Source organism: Peromyscus eremicus, chromosome 7 (assembly GCF_949786415.1).
Source record: "Peromyscus eremicus chromosome 7, PerEre_H2_v1, whole genome shotgun sequence".
Classification (NCBI taxonomy): Eukaryota; Metazoa; Chordata; class Mammalia; order Rodentia; family Cricetidae; genus Peromyscus; species Peromyscus eremicus.
The window spans coordinates 48,872,071-48,892,775 of NC_081422.1; the positions used below are offsets into that span (position 1 = coordinate 48,872,071).

Consider the following 20,705-nt stretch of genomic DNA (forward strand, 5'->3'; position numbering starts at 1 on the left):
TTACTCTTCCATGTTGGTGGGAGCACTCCACACAGCTGACTTGGATGTTGCCATGTTTAGCACCAGGGATGATCTGCACACATTCAAAGTCACTTGCCAGAATAACAATATCACAGCCTGATCCATATGCCTAAAAAGGAAAAGTTTTACAACATGTAAGAGACACATCTGAATTATTATTACATATTGTTTTATCTTGGATTCTGTTACTAATATAAAAGTATACTTTGACATATCTTACAAAACAATTACTATACAAATAAAAGAAATAAAAATCATATCAAAAATACATAAATCAATGGCATTCCAGGCATTATCATTCAAAAACTGCTATCAGCAGGCCAAAGTTCTTCCAGTTTAGTTTTTCTCTGGAGCTCACCTCTGAAAGCCCTAAAGGAAATAATAAACCCCTACTTGAAAATAGTAAGTCGCCAGGCGGTGGTGGCGCACGCCTTTAATCCCAGCACTGGGGAGGCAGAGCCAGGCGGATCTCTGTGAGTTCGAGGCCAGCCTGGGCTACCAAGTGAGTCCCAGGAAAGGCGCAAAGCTACACAGAGAAACCCTGTCTCGAAAAACCGGAGGGGGGGGGGGGGAAGAAAATAGTAAGTCACTGAAAACAGCAACATATTCTCAGGGTTCAAACCAGGCTTGAGAAGAATCAAGGCCACCATCAGACATGCACCTTGCAGCATAAGCTACACACTTAAAGATCTGGTAAAGCCGAGTGAAGACCCAAGGCAGGATGCCACACACTAGGACGGAACTAGGTAAATCACCCACCAAGGGGGCGGGGGGCAGACGCCATGACAGAGACAGAGAGCTACATGACAGCGGCAAAAGACAACGGATAGACTCAATAAAGACATCATACCCTCTTTAATCTCAGCAAAAACCTAGAATGATATTTGTTGTGTTATTACTATTATTATTATATAAAGAGTCAAGTTCATTAATTTGTCCAAGATTAAAATGGAAAGTGTCCAAACTCAGGTCCTTATGATTCTTGTACTCTTTCCCTAAGTTACATGTCAAGTAAGTACAAACTATTCCAGACAGGAATGTGTTCAAGAGGGAACTTCAAACATGGCTCCTGTCCATAACAGATCGAACAGGAACCTGGGCTGACGATAAGGACAAGCACAGGTGTGATCTTTCTGCAATAAGAAAGAAAGGGAGAGAGGAGGAGGAAAAAGAGAAATTTTCTGGATCAGTAGGAGTACAGTTGCTTCTATAATGTGTGTCGTTACTGACAAATGCTATGCAGAACTCACTGCTCAGTCACTGAGAGGCATTTTATTCCTCCTTGTTTCCAAGGACATCACCACACTCCTAAGCTGGAAGGAAGCTTAGTTTTCTAATTCTGCAATGGTTCTCAAACCTGGCTACATTGAAATTACTTGATAAATTTGTTTAAAAATACATGCCAAGCTTATTAAATGAAAGAACATGAGCTGATACAGGAGATCACTGTGAGTTAAGGCCTGCAGGAACACAGTGAGATCCTGTATCGGAAGCGTGGGGCCGAGGTGCCGAAAAGACAGCTCAGTAGATACAGTCCTTACCTGTGAGCAGAAGAGTCTGATCCCCAGACTCACACTTCATACAACACAACAGTGTGTCTGCTTACTGCTGCCTGTCTGCATGGGTGTAGAACCATCTGTGGGAGTGTGAGCAGCCTCTCCAGGGCACAGCCCTGAAGAGAACGGACTTGCTCTCTCCCAGCAGTCATCCATTGCCATGGAACTGCATCATGCTCTAAGATTTTCTACTCTCTAGAACTATGAATCATATGAAACCATTTCTAAGTCCAAAAACAAAGTAACAACAACCATGTGTAGTGGAAGACATGGTGGAAGGAACTTGTGATCTCAACCTTAGTAGAGACAGGCAACCTAACAATTTTTGGTTCCAAAAATCTAAGTACCAGGAGAAATGGATCAAAGAATGTGGAGTTGCTGCTGATAATTTTCAGCTATCAACACAACAGATGTACAAAACCTATCAGAAGGCACTCTCCCGAAGCCTTTCTTTAATAACCTACCACTTACTGTGACCTGAGAACAGTACCTTCACTACCTTCACAGGCTGCTTCTGTGAAGAAATCGAGGTCCAGAGAACATCAGTCACTGGCCCAAGTATATAGAGTGATGGGTATCTGCTTCATAAAAAGTTCCTGTTCCAGGGCCGGGGAGACGGCTTAGCTAAGAGCACTGGCTGCTCTTACAGAGGACCTGGGCCCAGTTCCCAGCACCTACATGGCAGCTTAGAACCATCTGTAACTCCAGTTTCAGGGGGATGTGATGCCCTCTTCTGGCCTCCACAGGCTCTGCATAAACATGTTTGCACAGACATGCATGCAGATCAAATACCAATCCACATAAAATTAAAATTTAAAAAAAAGCTCTTGCTCTAAGCTGGGCATTGTGGCACGCACATGTAATCCCTACACTCAGTCAGGAGGATCAGGAGTTCAAAGTCATCCACAGCCACATACAAAGTTCAAGGTTTCAGCTACATTTGAGACCCTACCTCAAAAGCTAAAACAGAAGGGAAAAAAAATTCCTGTTCTTTCCATTTTCATGTCTTACTACACTGAGATGTGCTATTAGTCCTGGAAGGACCACATTGAGTTATGCAATCCTAATACATTTACCACATCATCTGATAAGGAAAAGTGTGTGCGTGCACGCGTGCACACACACACACACACACACACACACACACAAACACACACACACACACAAACCAACATGGTATGTACTCACTTCTAAGTAGGTATTAGCTGTAAAGTAAAGGATAATCATGCTACAATCCAGACCCAGAGAGGCTAAGTAACAAGGCAGCTCTATGAGGGACACATGAAATCTCCCTGGGAATGGGACACAGAATAGGTATCGCCAGTGGACTAGGGGCAGGTGGAAATAGGAACAGGAGGATCCAGTAGGGGAAGATGGAGGGAGAGAGTACTGGGAGAGATAACTGGAACTGGGGGCATTTCAGTGACAAGGTAGAAACCTTGTGCAATGGAAACTCCCAGGAACCTACAAGACTGACCCTAGCTAAGACTTCTAGTAAGAGGGGAATACAAAAGGAAAGATATGAAGCCCGAACTGGCCATCTCCTGTAACCAGGTAAGACTTCCAGTGGAGGAATTGGGACACCAACCGAGCCATGTAACCTTCAGCCTACAATTTGTCCTGCCTACAGGATATGCTGTGGTAAAGGTGGCACAGAAATTGTGGGAGTGGCCAACCAATGACTGGTCCAGCCTAAGACCCAGACCATAAGAGGAAACCCACCCTGACACTGCCTGGAGCATGAGGACACAGTCCCTAACTCAGCCATCTGTGACCCTAAACTGTAGATGACACAGTCCTAACACAGTCTTCCGTGACCCTACACTGTAGATGATGACACAGTCCTAACACAGACTTCAGTGACCCCACACTGTAGAGTGATGACACAGTCCTAACACAGTCTTCCATGACCCTACACTATAGATGATGACACAGTCCTAACACAGTCTTCCGTGACCCTAGTCCTAACACAGTCTTCCATGACCCTACACTGTAGATGATGACACAGTCCTAACACAGACTTCAGTGACCCCACACTGTAGAGTGATGACACAGTCCTAACACAGTCTTCCATGACCCTACACTATAGATGATGACACAGTCCTAACACAGTCTTCCGTGACCCTACACTGTAGATGACACAGTCCTAACACAGTCTTCCGTGACCCTACACTGTAGATGACACAGTCCTAACACAGTCTTCCATGACCCTACACTGTAGATGATGACACAGTCCTAACAGTCTTCAGTGACCCTACACTGTAGATGACACAGTCCTAACACAGTCTTCCGTGACCCTACACTGTAGATGATGACACAGTCCTAACAGTCTTCCGTGACCCTACACTGTAGATGATGACACAGTCCTAACACAGTCTTCCGTGACCCTACACTGTAGATGACACAGTCCTAACACAGTCTTCAGTGACCCTACACTGTAGATGATGACATAGTCCTAACACAGTCTTCCATGACCCTACACTGTAGATGATGACACAGTCCTAACACAGTCTTCCGTGACCCTACACTGTAGATGACACAGTCCTAACAGTCTTCCGTGACCCTACATTGTAGATGACACAGTCCTAACACAGTCTTCAGTGACCCCCCAGACTAACGTCTGTAGCTAAGGAGATCGGGGCTTTTGGTGTATGACTGTAATCCCAGCATTCAGGAGACAGAAATGAGAGAACTACCTCAGGTTCAAGGGCAACCTGGTGATAGAATGAGTTCCAGGCCAGCCAGGATGACGTGGAGAAAGAAAAAAAAGAAAAAAAAAAGATGGCATGGTATGCACACCTGTAATCCCAGCACTAGAGACACTAAGGCAGGAGGATAACCACTGAGTACCACACAGGCCTGAAAAGAGCAAGTCAAGTCAAGGCCAGCCTGGGCTACACAGTGGGTCTCTGTCTCTAAGGCACGAACAAAACAAGGTGGGCATCCCTGGGGGAGTGGGTGGTCAGGGTTTCTAGACCAGTCACCAGCATACCCACCTCTTCGGTCAGGGGTTCAACTTAGAGCTGCCCCTTGTGAGTAGTTCTCAAATCTTGAAGAGCCCAGAATGCACTGGCATTACAGAGGCCTGCAATGAGCAAGCAGAAAGCTGGGCACTGGTCTCCACAGCTTCTGAATCTCAAAGACCTCAGCTGGAATATCAAGGTCTTTGAAAATATGGTTATACGCGCTTCATCTCCATTTGTATCACATCCATACACCTGGCAACCCTTTCCTCACTCAATAGCGATCTGAGGCAATCCCCAGACAAGCCCCCATGTGCCCAACAGAAAACAACAGAGATGAAGAAATGGCTGAGTTCCCACGTCTGCTTTACATTGTATTTGTGACAATTTAACTGGCATCACAAATTCTGGCTGGAAATGGGTAAGTCCTTTTACCACCTTTTCTAATGGTTTTTGTTTGTTTGTTTTTGTTTTTTTGGAGACAAGATTTCTTTGTATAGCCCTGGCTGTTCTGGAACTTGCTCTGTAGACCAGGCTGGCATTGAACTCAGAGATCTTCCTGCCTCTGCCTCGATAGTGCTAGGATTAAAGGCATGGGCCACAACACCTGGCCTCTAATGTTTGTTGGGTTTTTTTTTTAATCTTATTTTATGTACTTATTTTTATTTAGTGTGTGTACACTACTACTGCCTGAATATAGATTAGAGAGCAACTAGTGGGAGTCAATTCTCTCCTTTCACCATGGGTGTCCTGGGAATGAAACTCAGGTAACCGGTTGGGCTTGGTAGCAAGCACCTAGCCCTCTCACTAGCCCTGAATATTACTCTAGCTGACTACTCACTACGTAGACCAGAATGACCGCTGCCTACCGAGTACTCGGATTAAATGTGTGTGCTACCATGCCCAGTTGATAAATGGTAGTATCTTAAAACTGAGGTGTAAATATGAAAACATCAGTCAACTTCTGTTTGTCCAAGTGTTTGTCCAATTAGAGGCATACATCACCAGATCTTGAAGTCATCAGCAAACTTTTTGTATCATTTTGGAGATGACCACCTACATAGATGAAGATGAACTCGGAATTACACAACACAGAAACAGTTACACTTATGGTTATGGTTTAGTAAAATAAAGAATTACCACCAGGCCATGATGCCTTTAATTCCAGCACTTGGGAGGCAGAGGCAGGCAGACAGATCTCTGATTTTGAGGGCAGCCTGATCTACAGAGTGAGTTCTAAGACAGCCAGTGTTACGAAGAGAAACCCGGTCTCAAAAATCCAAAAAATAAATAAATAAATAATTTTTAAAAATAGCATGTCAAAGGCAGGAAAACATATAGGTGGAATCTGGAGAATGTGGGCTTCCAGGGTTCTCCCTCCTGGGAGTCACACACAGCACACTTGTTCCTCCATAACATATGTGAGATGTTTTTGCCAAGGAAAGTGCACTTACGAATAAAGACTAGGGCTGTCATTGAAGGGTAGTTATACCAGCATTTTGTCCATGTACAAACAGTCAGAATAATCCCAGCACCCCAGAAGGGAAACAGAAGTTCATTATAAATCAAATTGTTCTAACAAACAATCTAGACAGAGTGGTGGGTAAGATTCAGGACCCTAGGCATTCAGACTAAACCTGTCAATAGTAAGAATATTCCAGTACACAAACCCCCAGGAGCCAGTCAAGCCTGAGTCTACCTGTGCCGTTTCCTGTGTATTATGACACTGGAATCCACATATCATTTTTGAACCTTGAATAGCTGTTACCATCTGTGATTTTTATGCTGATATGCCAGCTTGTAAAGAGTTTCTAAATATTAACCTATTTTATTATACAATATCAAAATATTACACTGTATAGCCCAGGCACAGAGGCACACACCTGTAATTCCATCACTAGGGAAGCAGAGGTGGGATGATCATTGCAAGATCCCCAGCTTGGTCTACATAGTGAGTTTCAGGCCAGCCAAAAAAGCCATATACTTCTACAACATCACTGATCTCAAAAGAAAATTTTTGCCGGGCAGTGGTGGTACTCGCCTTTAATCCTAGCACTCAGGAGGCAGAGGCAGGTGGATCTCTGTGAGTTTGAAACCAGCCTGGTCTACAGAGTGAGTTCCACAACAGCCAGGACTGTTACAGAGAAACCCTGTCTTGAAAAAACAAAACAAAACCAAAAAAAGGAAAAAGAAAAGAAACTTCTTTATATTGGGAAGCTATGAAATGAACATTGTTCATTGCACAAGTCTGGTTTTCCAAATTTCTAATTCTAACTTGATTTTTATCACTGCCAGCAAATAATGTCAGATTTTTGAAAGAGCATCTTTGCTTCATTCATTTTCGAGAAAATGACTGCCAATACCTAATTCCGAATAGCTTTGGTTTATCAGATGGTTTTTCAAATAAAATGGTGTTCTATAAAACAGTTTTAGCTGAGCTCCTAATTAAAACATCCATCCATTCATCTAGACTACTGTCCTTAGGTACACATACACATGTGCATACCCTCTTGCTACACATTTTTAAAAGATGTGCTTTGAGTACCAGGACAGGCTCCAAAGCTACACAGAAAAACCCTGTCTCAAAAAAAAAAAAAGACGTGCTTTGAAAAAGCTGACCATGTGATGCCCTTGATAAGCCTTAACAGTAAGCCCACCTGTTGGCCCTCCTTACTTTTTATTCTCAGACAGAGGCTCACTAAGTTCCCTAGACTAGCCTTGAACTCACTCTGCACCCCAGGTTTCCCTTAAACTTATGGTCCTCCTGCCTCAGTCTCCCAAGCAGCAGAGATTACAGCTCTGTACATCCAGAATTCTGTTCTTGAACTACAGCTATTAAATAAGTTACATAAATCTGTGGACTGAGTATAAACCAAACTTTTCATGTGTTGGCTTCTTTTGGTTTTATTGTTTTCATCTTGTTGAGCAGAGAGACTGTTGCCACCTGCTTGCCAAATACTTGCGATTTCCTGGGCTTTTCCTTAAGTCACAGTAGAAAGAAGTCACTATGATTTAGTATAATTAATTATTATGTCTGAGAAGAATCGATATTTAGAGGATGTGAAGGAAATGCATCTATTTGTAGGAGAAAAAGAAAGGAGGAGGAGCTGAGGTTGTTGTCTCTCCTCCTCCTGCTCCTCCTCCTCTTCCCACCGCCACCCGCCCAACCCCACTCCCATCTAAAACATCATCATTTGTCCTGTAAGTCACCCCATCAAATTACCATACTCAATGAGCGTCAGATTCTATTCAGAAAGCCCCTTTATACCACTGACCTCTCTGTCAGGAGAAGGTTAACTGTGAGGTGTGTAAGATTAGGGACATGAAAAGAAACCTAAGCACTCATATAAGAAGAGGATCTGAAGTATAGGCAACTGGTCTTACATGTATACATACATCAACTCAACTCCTAGATTACAATGAGCTACCTCTAAAAGAAAGAAATAGCCACACAGCCTGTACAATTTGTGTCTGTTCTTTAGTAACACACCTGTACAAGTTGTACCTGCTCCCTAGTAACAGTCTAAGTTGACAGTATGAATTAAAGAGTTCCAGATCAAAACTCTAATGCAAATGGACTCTACAAACTCTAAAATTAAAAAAATAAAATATATACTAAAATCTCTACCTCAGAAACTTGCTTTAAAAAATAACTACCATGGGGCTGTAGAGATGGCTCAGCCATTAAAAGTACTGGCTGCTCTTCAGAGGACCTAGATTCAATTCCCAGCACCCACATGTCAGCTCACAACCATTTCTAACAAATCTGATCCAAGGGATCCAACACCCTTGTCTAACCTCCTCAGGTACTAAGCATGCATGTAGTTCATATACTTACATGTAGGAGAATACTCATACACATCAAATAATCTTTTAATTAAAAATAGATGATAATGCTTTGCTTTCTATCATCAATTCAACTGCCCAAGCACGACTTGTTTTTCCACTGGGTCCTGTGGTTGTTAACCAACATTCTGTACTCCTTTTGATGATTAAATACCAAGAATCTGATTAGTTGTACACCAGTGGTTCTCAACCTTCCTAATGCTGCAACCCTTTAATACAATTCCTCATGTTGTGGTGACCCCCCAACCATAAAATTATTTTGGTTGCTACTTTGTAACTAATTTTACTACTGTTATGAATTGTAATGTGGATATCTGATATGCAAGCTATCTGATATATGACCCCTGTGAAAGGACTGTTCAACCCTCAAGGGGTCGCAACCCACAGGTTGAGAACCACTGTCCTAAATTTTCCCAAGAATGGTTTGTGGCACACAGCTGTAATCCCAGCATTTGGGAGGCTGAAAGAGGAAAACTGCCAGTTGAAGAGCAGCCTGAGCAACACAGCAAGAAGATGAAGAAAAGGGGTGGCGGGTGGTGAAATGGTTCCGCAGGTAAAGGCACCTACCACCACATCTGATGACCTGGGTCAATCCCTGGAACCCACATGGTAGAACCGGATAACCAACTTCTACAAACTGTCCTCTGACCTCCACATGCATGGCCACAAAATACATGTGGGCATACACACACTTAATAAATTAATTCATGTAGAATTTTTTTAAGGAAGGGGAGGGAGTTCCTTGTCAGCTGTGAGCCTACTACTTCAAAAATTCTCTCAATGGGCTTTTTATGAAGCCCAAACTTTTAGAGCACCAGACTACAGGGTCTTAGAAGATAAGGCAAGAATCAACTAAGATCTAGAACTTCACCACCATGTTATAGTGCCGGTTCATTTTTACTCTGGCCCCCAGGAATTTCTAAAGAAATTCAGAAATTCACACCGGGCGGTGGTGGTGGTGCACGCCTTTAATCCCAGCACACGGGAAGCAGAGCCAGGCAGATCTCTGTGAGTTCGAGGCCAGCCTGGTCTACAGAGCGAGATCCAGGACAGGCACCAAACTACACAGAGAAACCCTGTCTCGAAAAACCAAAAGAAAAAGAAGAAAGAAAGAAAGAAAGAAAGAAAGAAAGAAAGAAAGAAAGAAAGAAAGAAAGAAAGAAAGAAAGAAAGAAAAGAAAGAAATTCACTAAATGCATAGAGAATATCTAATTCAAGAATTTCTGTTTACAGATGAAAACTGTAAAAATGTTGAGGTGATTTTATCAAGATCATAGAAGTACTTGGACACTGAACTCTTACTATGAAGGAAGGCATTCAGAACCACACCAGAGTTTCTGGGAAGCTGCTAATCTTCCCACCTAAGCAGAAAAGCGAGTTAACAATCTACACAGGGCCCAGTGTGGTGGTTAAATTCCAGCACCCAAGAGGCAGAGGCAGGGGATCTCTACATATGGAAGGCTACATAGTAAGACCCTTATCTGGGGGGGGGGGGTGTCCACAATCTACAAAGGGACTTAGCATTCACACACTCACATACCAACTGACACTAAATATAAGCCTACAGTTTTTGAAATACTGCGTATCAACTCAAACAAAAAGGTACTGTCCAAAGGGGCCAGCTTCTCTTGGAAAAGAAATCCCTTCTAAACCTTTGACGGCTGTCTTCCTCTTCACTCTATGCATAGGGCAGTCAGACACATGAGGTGCCACACCTATTAATAACCAGCCAGTGCAGGAGCATTTTTTTTCTAACTCTCTGGTATCTCAGGCGAAAGTAACCTCTCATTCCTCCTGAGTCCCCGCAAGAAGTGCAGAAGAAGAGGAGGAGGAGGAGGAGGAGGAGGAAGAGGAGGAGGAGGAAGAAGAAGAGGAAGAAGAGGTAGAGGAAGAAGAAGAAAAGAAGAAGAAGAGGAGGAGGAGGAGGAAGAAGAAGAGGTAGAGGAAGAAGAAGAAGAAGAAGAAGAAGAAGAGGAGGAGGAGGAGGAGGAGGAGGAGGAGGAGGAGGAGGAGGAGCCTAATAATGCCATACAGCTGGTCAGCTGTAGTTATGTACTTAATTCTCCTATTAGATATCTAAGTTCTACACTTCTCTGGTTGTCTCCCTCGAGTCAGAGTATTGCCCTTTGGGGTTTTTTAATCTCCACAGAGTCTAGCACATCAATACATTCAACAAACATGCTAAATGTATAAGCAGGTTGATCATTATGATGTTGCCATAGTTCTAAAACTACAATGTTACTCTAGAGTTAAAACATATCTAACTGCTAGAAAAGAGGGCATGTAACACTATATAATTTTTTGTTTTTTAATTTATTTTTTATGAGTATGGGGTTTTGGGCTATATGTGTGTCATATATATATATGTCTGTGCACCATCTGCATCCCTGGTGCTGGTACTGTAGTTATAGACAGTTGTGAGCTGCCAGAGAAGTGCCAGAATGAACCTGGGTCTTCAGAAGAACAGTCTATGGGCTTAACTGATAAGCAAGCTCTCCAGTCCCTATCTTCTAATTCTTAAAGGAACAGTTTTTCATCCAGACCAACCTTTTAGGGGTATATTAATTAAATATTTTTTAAATATTTTTTCTTTTACAGATTTATTTATTTATTTATCTATTTATTTATTTAATGTAATGCAGATGACTGCTCTATCTGCATATACAACTTTATGCCAGAAGAGGGTATCAGATTCTACTAGAGGTGGTTGTGAGCCACCATGTGGTTGCTGGGAATTGACCTCAGGACCTCTGGAAGAACAGCCAGTGCTCTTAACCACTGAGCCATCTCTCCAGCCCCTAAGAGTTTTTGTTTGTTTGTTTGTTTGGTTGGTTGGTTGGTTGGTTTTTTGAGACAGGGTTTCTCTGTGTAGTTTTGGTGCCTACCCTGGATCTTACTCTGTAGACCAGGCTGGCCTCGAACTCACAGAGATCTGCCTGGCTCTGCCTCCCCAGTGCTGGGACTAAAGGCCACCGCCTGGCCCTTAATTAAAAATTTTAATTGCAGGCCAAACATGGTGGTACATGTCTGTACTGTAATTCCAGTATTCCAGAGGCAGAAGTAAAAGGATCACAAGTTCAAATTCAGTCTAAGCTAAACAGCAAGACCCTGTCTCAAGAAAACAACATCAAAAGGCTATGAATAACATTTGTACATTATATTTTTCAACATTCTAAGGGTATTTGCTACTTAATGAAGCCCTGTGGCTGACAAGAAAAACTGTCTACATGAAGAAAACTTACTTGATATTCAGCCTTGGTATTACTCCATCCTTGGCTTTTGTTGTTCTTGCCTTTAGAGAGCCCTAATACTAACCTTTCCAAACTACACATGTTCTTGTCTATCTGCCCATCTGTACTCATGTTCATGTTTAATCTACCAATATATTATAAACTCCTTAAGAACTGAAATGACTAATTTTGCAAACTTGTATCAAGGTGTTAAAATCATGTGAGGCTGAAATAACATCAATAGCTCTATACATCTAAAAAATACACATAGGACTCTCTAAGGACAAATGGCAAAATTTTAAAATTATATTAATAAGCATCATTTATTACCATTATTTTAATAATTTAATATTTAGAGAAGAGCTATTTTTCAAGAAAGTAATAAACAATAAATGAGATATATAATTTTAAAAAACCTCAAATCATTCACTTATCTCAAGGTAATTAAAGACAACATAAATAAATACAATAAAGCACAGACATTAGAACACCTTTGGACTACCCAGGATCTAACTTACTTCAGAATAACTGTTTCTAAAACTTAGATGTTACACTAAAAAGAACAGACTGATATAAAGGTGATGCTTTAAAAATGACACAAAAATACAGAAACGTCATTTAAAATGGTATTTACAGGCCGGGCGGTGGTGGCGCATGCCTTTAATCCCAGCACTCGGGAGGCAGAGGCAGGCGGATCTCTGTGAGTTCGAGGCCAGCCTGGTTTACAAAGTGAGTTCCAGGAAAGGCGCAAAACTACAGAGAAACCCTGTCTCGGAAAAAAAAAAAATGGTATTTACAAAGTCACAATTGAATGGTGAAAGAAAAAAGAAAGCTGCTGTGGACTGACAGAACACAAATGGAATCCATCCGTTGCCAATGGCATGGCACGCACCACTCGGAACACCCACTACCAACTGCACCACCATGTCCACGCTGGGAGGTGACAACATCACCAAGCAACCACTGAAAGCCCAGCCAACCAGCCCCCCTCTAAGTGTACTGAAATGCACAGAACAGTATTTTCCCATTGTCACAATGTCGTAAGTGTTGAAAATCTTCTTAGAATAATTCTAGTCTTCTAATTTTTTCATTTTATAGATTCCAAGTATATTATCTACTCTATTTTGAAAAGGTCCCCAAGGTTCAAAGCAGGCTCTCTGTTCAGAAGGAAACTTCTGAGAAAAGCCCATCAAACGAAGAGTCACAAGACTCACTCCAGCCATGCCTAACACCCCTTTAGTCACCTGACCCAGAACTGAAGGCTTTTTTATCAGACTCTTATAAACTCAACTGATACGCTGCTCTATGTAAACAGCGTCATTTTCTGTAATTTTATTTTTAATATATATAGTTATTTAAAGTATTTGTTAGTTGATTCTAGAGTGCTTGAAAACATTATATTATTGCATCTTTAAGCAAATATGTTTTCATAATGCCCAGAAGATCATTTCTAGTTTACAGCAAGACAACTGGAGCATGGCATGTATAATTAAAATACTAAAATGAAAGGTGTGCAAAACAGATCTGTATTTGCACTTGCCAAAGGGTCAAAATAACACTGTCACAGGCAGCCATCCTAAACCAAATAAATTTTCACTTTTAGTTGGAAGCTAATAAGCATGGTTGTCCTGACGAACATTTATATGTAGTCTACAGGGCTGGAGAGGACTTGAGTTCCTTACCAGCGGCCATGCCACGTGGCTCACAACTACCTGTAACTGCGGCTCCAGGGGATCTGACACCTCTAGCCTTCAAGGGCACCTGCGTGCGCGCGCGCGCGCACACACACACACACACACACACACACACACACAGATACATAATTTAAAACAAAATAATTTTTTTTTTTTTGGTTTTTCAAGACAGGGTTTCTCTGTGGTGCCTATCCTGGATGTCAGGCTGAAGACCAGGTTGGCCTTGAACTCACAGAGATCCGCCTGCCTCTGCCTCCCAAGTGCTGGGATTCAAGGCATGTGCCACCACCGCCCAGCAAAGGTCAGCTTTTTTTTTTTTTTTTTTTTTTGAGCTGAGGATTGAACCCAGGGCCTTGCGCTTGCAAGGCAAGCGCTCTACCACTGAGCTAAATCCCCAATCCCATAAATATTTTTTTAAACATAGGCTACAGTAAGATTACTGACACAGAGGGACAATGTGAGAAGCATACAGAGTCAAACAAAGTGAAACACAGCAGGACAGCTGATGAGGATTCCTTAACATGACTATTAGGAACAACTATATATTCTCAAAAAAAATTACCCTAGCAGCCATGAGAAAAAGAACTGAAAGACTGAGCTGAGTATAAGGAATCACACTTGGAAGTTTTCTTACGAACACAAGGTTCTCCAACGAGGTGTTGACTACAGACATGCCAAGGGGTAAATCTGAAAGACATTACACCATTAGCTTTGGTGACGGGATAAATTAAAGTAGGAACTAGCCGGGCGGTGGTGGCACACGCCTTTAATCCCAGCACTCGGGAGGCAGAGCCAGGCAGATCTCTGTGAGTTCGAGGCCAGTCTGGGCTACCAAGAGAGTTCCAGGAAAGGCGCAAAGCTACACAGAGAAACCCTGTCTCGAAAAACCAAAAAATAAAAAAATTAAAAAAAAAAAAATAAAGTAGGAACTATGGCCACAGATGGCCTGTGGCATAACCACACCTGCAAAGCACTGACAGTTCTTACACTGGCCTTTCCAGGCAGAATCTAGTTTTAACTCTGCAAACCAGCTCCGCAGAGGGATAACAGCAACACCATTTGTGTTTTGTTTTGATTGTTTTAAAACATGGACTCTGGGCGATGGTGGTGCACACCTTTAATCCCAGCACTCGGGAGGCAGAACTCTGTGAGTTCAAGGCCAGCCTGGGCTACAGAGCGAGTTCCAGGACAGGCTCCAAAGCTACACTGAGAAACCCTGTCTCGAAAAACCAAAAAGACATGGACTCCTACCTCTACCACCTAAGTTCTAGATTACAGGTGTATGTACCACCACACCCAACTAATGCTTCACTTTAGATGGACACAGTAAACTACCATCACCCCGTGGAGGGGAAATACTCAAAAATCAAAAGTCCAGATTTACTTCTTAATGAAGGAAACCCATTCTTCTGATTCTAAGGGTCTTCCTCCTTCTCTACACAATAAAAGACACAAAAGTAGTTTTTTTTCCTCTATTCTCCAAACAGTCTCCACACACTTAAAGACCAATCTCCATTCTATTGGGTTTGCTTTTTTTTAAAACAATTTTCATTGTGGGGGAGGGGCACACGCGTGCCATGGCGAGCATACAGAGGTCAGAGGGCAACCTGCAAAGAGTATGTTCTCTCCTTCCACCGTATGAGCCACAGGGGAATTGAATTCCGGTCTTTAGGTTTGGTAGCAGCACCTTTACCCAGAGAATCATCTCACAGAACCCGATACTGGTATTTTAAATCACATGTGCACCAAACACACTACCACTCAAAGTGACAGACCAGGATGTCAAACGACCCTGTTTTTTAAAGGATTCTTTCAAAGCTGGAACAAGGCTGAGTTGACTACCTATAAAAATTAATAAGGCCAAAAAGCGACCTTGTCGGGTTATTTTTAATGAATCAGAAAACATTAAAAACAGATAAAGTGTTCCAGAATGCACTGCTACATAATGATTCTGCAGTTTTGCTGTAATTTTTTTCTGCAGTTTTAAAAACATGCTGCTGTAAGGTAGACATCAGATCAAATGGTTTCCGTTGTCCAAAAGGCGTATTACTAAGCAATATCCAATTTTATTATGCATAATGATTATCAATATGTACTTAATAGAGGTCTCACTAATACAATCCCTTCGAAGAAGGACCGTGTATAAATTTAATTTTAAAAAACTCATATTAATCCATATGAGTCGTATAAAACAATCTCTATGAGAGCTTGATTTTAATAACCTATTCTCAAAAAAAGGACTGATGATCCTATCTAGTTGAGAAACATGTCTATGTCGTGTAGGTAGGTACTAGTTTCCAAAGCGTTATGTTTACATACATCTTTATCACACTCCCAAGAAAAGTCATAAAACGTATACATTACTTCATGATTTAAAAAAAAAAAAAAAAAAAAGAACTACCTTGCAAAGATTAAGGTATTACCTAAAAGGATTACCAAAACGGAACGCTAGATAAGATAGGCCACCCCCGGAAAGGTGATTTCCATCCTAACTCTTTGAGAATAGAGCGAATTTTTCTATTCCCTTGTGCTAAGAGAATATTCTGCCTTGGGAGATACAGAGGGCGCGTTTAAAGCCGCAGGCTGGTCGGGAAGCCAGGGCGCAGCGTCGCCTCCACACCCCACCACGTCCCACACCAAGACCGTTCGCTGCCAGCCGGGAGCAGGTGGAACCCGCCCCGGGCTTCGGCCGCTGCAACTACCTCCCTGCACCGCAGACCCGGGGACTGCCCCGAACCTTCCAGCTCTGCCACCGGCGCGCTCACGGGGCGGACGAGGGCGGTGATTCCTCACCCTTCCCCATCAAGCCCAGAGCCGAGGGGGCGTGGGTGGGCCCGCCGCTCGCAGCCCTACGGGAGGGCCCGGCCCTGCTCACCGTGAAGGGGACGTCCCCGACGCTGCCCACGGAATAGCAGTTGTCTCCAGGGTTGACAGCCCCGGTGAGGACCTGATGCAGATGCATCTCCGGATCCCGGCTGGACCGAGCTCTGGGACAGAGGAGGACGAGCCCCGAGCCCCGCCGCAGCCGCTTCCTGTGCGCCCTCGGGACTCAGAGCCCCGCTCGCCTGTCGCCTGACGGACGCCGCCCGGCCATGGGAGGCTCCGGCCGCCGCCGCCGCCGCCGCCGCCGCCCGACCGCCGCTCCGCTGCGGAAATGCCCGGATGCTCCCACGGCCTGCCGCACCGGCGCACAGTGCGGGCGCAGGGCCGCGGCGCGTGCGAGGCGGGGGCGCCGCCGGGGAGCGCGCAAGCGGGGCGCGTGCGGGCCGTCACGCCGCGCGCAAGGGAGAGGCCGGCGCCCGCCCGGCGCGGGGACGCGGCGCGGAGGGGAGAAGGACGCTCACGGGCAGCCGCGCTCTCGGCGCCGCGCGTGCGCGCACCAGCGTCTCCAGGGCAACTGCGCGCGCCGCGTCGCGCGGACCCTCTGTGCCGGTTGCGCGCGCAGACGTGCGGGAGTTCCCTGGGAGCCCGGGGCCCAGACCTCCGGGGGCGGGGCCTGCGGGCAGGTCTGTTTTGCAGCGTGTTTAAGCTTCTCTCGAGGACAGTGCGTGATGGTCAGCGCCTCTGACCTCAGGGGAAGGACACTGCCATCACTGGGAAATCCCATGATCTTAGGGTCCTTCTGTCTGTTTTAAAGTACCCGGCATCTTTCAACCTTTGGGGGAAGCTGAACTCCCCAGACAGACAAATTGTTTTGCTCACACTCTTTCTCACGCGTCCCCCTAGAGACCGGTGATTCCTCTAGATAGTTTCCCCCTGTGAGTGACGTCATGAAGTCTCAGAATCGCCTGCTTTTCCAGACTGTCGGCTAAACTGAAATCAGATCCCTGCTCCAGGTCAATTCATTGCGAATTTTTTAGTTCAGGCTACAGAGAAGGAACAAGGGTTAATGAGGAAAAATGTTAAACCCAGACAAGCACCAGAAGTGTTACGACAGATACAAAAATCGATGAGGCCACAAAAGAGGAAGAACAGTGTGTTGACTAAGGGGCTGGAAGGAGCCCTCTGAGGACATAGCCTAACTAGACACTGGATACGATTTTGACAGGGTACAGGGCAGCTAGAAATACCGCGTTACAATAGAGAAATTAACGGGACTAGAAAGTAAAATGGCTGGGGGGAGTTAGAGGCATTAAACTTGTTTAATGCTTGAGGCAGGTGGTACTGTATACCAGTTAGGGAAAGGATATGATAGTTAATAAGAAATAACGGCACCCAGGGGGGTCTTTGCCCAGATTTCGTTCCGCATTTTCTGAAGGCTATCAGCTACTTCTGAGCTGAAATTTATAATCAGAGCTGCTTTGGGAATGTGACTGTGCAGCACATCCAAGCATTAAGCCGAGGGCGGGGGAGAATGGAAGCAGATTTGGCATGGTTGGTTACTGTTCCGTGAAAAGCAGCAGAAGTAATCAACTAATTCCCAACGACCTAAGGCATATCCCTTTTCATTTAGCGGCATAAACACCCAGACTAACATCTCGAAGTCATCCCCCACCTCCACCCATCCGTTTCTTTTTGAGGTCCACGGATCCATGCTCCTCCTCAGCTGCCCAGCCCTCTTGCCATTGTTCCATCCTGGACACTTCTCACCTAACTACCAGAGTTGCCTCCCGTGTGCTGTCTTCAGTAAGTACATTTGCTCTCCAGTCCATCCAGAGAAACCTTTTTCGGTTAGCTTTGTTTGCGAGTGCTGGGAATCAAACCCAGGGCCTGGCACCAACTAGGTAAGCACTCTGTCCCTGAGCCACATACGCCACCAGCCCAGAGAAATTTCCTCTGCTTACATTCTAGTAGCTCCCATTCTCGATAACTTAAAGTCCACATTGCTTAGCTTGTCTGACAATCCTATTCAATCTGGAATTGCCTAATCTTCCTCAGGTTGTTCTATTACCCAGTAATCTCCAGCCCCTCTGAATTAATGCTCTCTCCAGAGCACTCTAGGTTTTTGAAGGTTTTTATTGTTGCTGTTTTCATGTTGTTGCCTTCAAGGGACTTTGCTCATGCCCTTTGTACTCTCTGGAATGCCTCCCTCCCCTTGTCAACCTGACAAACTATATTATAACTCAAATGTCACCTTGACTACCTCCCAAATACCTCGAGACTTCCTCCTCTGTGACACACACACCACACACACACCACAATCATGTGTTTGTTTATGCTGTATGCTTGTTTACTAGATTCCATAGACATTTCAAGTCAATGTCAGTATTTAATTTCCCCTAGAACTAGAATTATAATACTTTATTTACTGATATATAAGAGTTAAAGATAAATAACCCACAGCCAGCCAGGTGTGGTAGCACATAGTTAGAATTCCCAGCACTACGGAGCCAGAGGCAGTAGTACTGCTTTAAGTTCAAGGCTAGCCTGAGCTACATTTTTTAAGTCCAAGCTAGACTACATACCCAGATCCTGCCTCAAAAAAAAATCCTTATACTAAATTTGTCATTTCTGTCTTTTTATTTCTATCTTTTTACACTTTGTACTATTTGCTGAATTCTGGAAAATCGTTGATTCTGTGTCTTTAGTGATAGACAGCTGACGATGAATAAAGATAGAAAGATACATGGCTAAAAAGAAACACATTAAATACATAACAGATAGTAAAATAACAAATGATCGTAATCAATAAGTCCCACGTTACACATGAATAACCACAGAAATATATACTAGTGTTGGACCTAAGTCATAGCGACTTCCTCCATTGAATATACAGGCATAACATGTATCTGTAAAAACCGTATAAAACACTTAAATACCATAAATTCCTGTCTAAGGAAGTTCAATTCCTACAGTTATTAAAGATTTCCTTCCAGGCAGTACAGGCACGCCTTTAATCCCAGCACTGGGGGAGGTAGGGGCAGAGGCAGTCAGATCTCTGTGTTCTAAGCCAGCTTGATCTACAGAGAGAATGCCAGGACAGCCAGGGCTACACAGAAAAACCCTGTTAAAAAAATAAAAATAAAAACAAACCAGTAACTACTAGGAAGGAAAAAAAAAAACAGCAAGTAATCTGAAGCAGTTCTAACACTATATTCATAAACAAAGGCGAATGTTTTATCAAATGTCAAATAATAGAAGAAAAAATGGAGGGTGTGTTACAGCAGTCAGTGTTTTAGGAAGAACAGCCACTTAGCAACAGTATCTCTAAGTGTCAGAAGGCGTTTTAGCTAGGTGTGTCAGCTCACTCTGGCAATCCCAGCACTCAGGAAGCTGGGGCAAACGGATCACTGTGGCACATTATCTCCAAACAGCAAAGACTCACAACGAAAGAAACAGCATTTTAAAGCCTGAAAACGATGCTTCAGGGGTAACTCAGCCAAGCCAGTAAACATCTTGACTTGAAAATTGCAGATTTGAGTTCAATCCCCAGAATGCAGGTTTTTCAAAAAAAAAAAAAAGCAAGGCGGTGGTGGCGCATGCCTTTAATCCCAGCAATCGGGAGGCAGAGACAGGCGGATCTCTGTGAGTTCGAGGCCAGCCTGGGCTGCCAAGTGAGTTCCAGGACAGGCGCAAAGCTACACAGAGAAACCCTGTCTCAAAAAAACAAAAAAAAAAAAACAAAAAAAAAAAGGCAGGTGTGGTGGTACCTGCTTGTAATTCCTGCAAGGGGGGGGGGGGGGGTGGGAGGTGGAGCTGGGCAGATCCCTGGAATTCCCTGTCCAGCCAGTGAGAGACCTTGTCCAAAAAAAACAAGATATCAGGCTCCTAAAGAGCCAAGGTGGACACACACACACACACACACACACACACACACACACACACACACGCTGGAACCCATTGTTAATACTAGATTCTGGATGAACCTTCACTGCATTAGGCAGCTGAGACAAAACCTATCGGGGACTGTGCGGGTCCAGCCCCTCGATAGTCCCCTCCCAGGGTCCAGAAAGAATCTACAACCAGCTGATAATTAATCTTTGATGAAAAGAAATGAATCTATGTACACGAAACTCCTTAGTTCATACACTTTATTATTCTGTCATAGTTCTCTCTCTACACAGCTTCTATTCTGCTCTCATGTCTAGCTCCTTTCTTGCCTGATTTCTCTCTATATTAATCTACTGTCCCCTCTAGGTTCTATCTTAATTCCTTCATCTAGTTCTGTCCCTTCTAGGTTCTCATCTATCTAGTTCTTTCCCCTATCAGCTCCTCTCCCATCTCCTTCTCTCTCATCTGGCTCTTCCTCATCTTGTTCTTCCCCATCTGGCTCTTCCTCATCTTCCATCTCATTCCTCTAGTCCTCTATTCTAGCCCTTCAATCTAGTTCTTCTTCATCTCAGTTTGTTCTTCTCAAGTTCTTACCCATCGAGTTCTTCCATTCTCTTTTCTCTTCTCCTTCTCCCCATGCCCTGGAAGTCCTGGTATATAAAGCCAGGCTTCCAGGGTCAAACA

General features: G+C 43.9%; 1 protein-coding gene across 2 annotated transcripts in view; it reads right to left on the reverse strand.

The window, feature by feature from the left end:
* The window catches only part of Dmxl2 (Dmx like 2), a 129,787-nt gene extending 113,391 nt beyond the window's left edge, over window positions 1-16,396 (reverse strand). For both annotated transcript variants that reach the window (XM_059267903.1, XM_059267902.1), the window contains exons 1-2: window positions 16,186-16,396; window positions 5-130 (exon numbers count right to left, since the gene is read on the reverse strand). In XM_059267903.1, coding sequence (XP_059123886.1) covers window positions 5-130; window positions 16,186-16,272 — 213 coding nt within the window. In that variant the 5' untranslated portion in view covers window positions 16,273-16,396. The remainder of the gene's footprint in view (window positions 1-4; window positions 131-16,185) is intronic.
* Window positions 16,397-20,705: the final 4,309 nt, after the last annotated feature.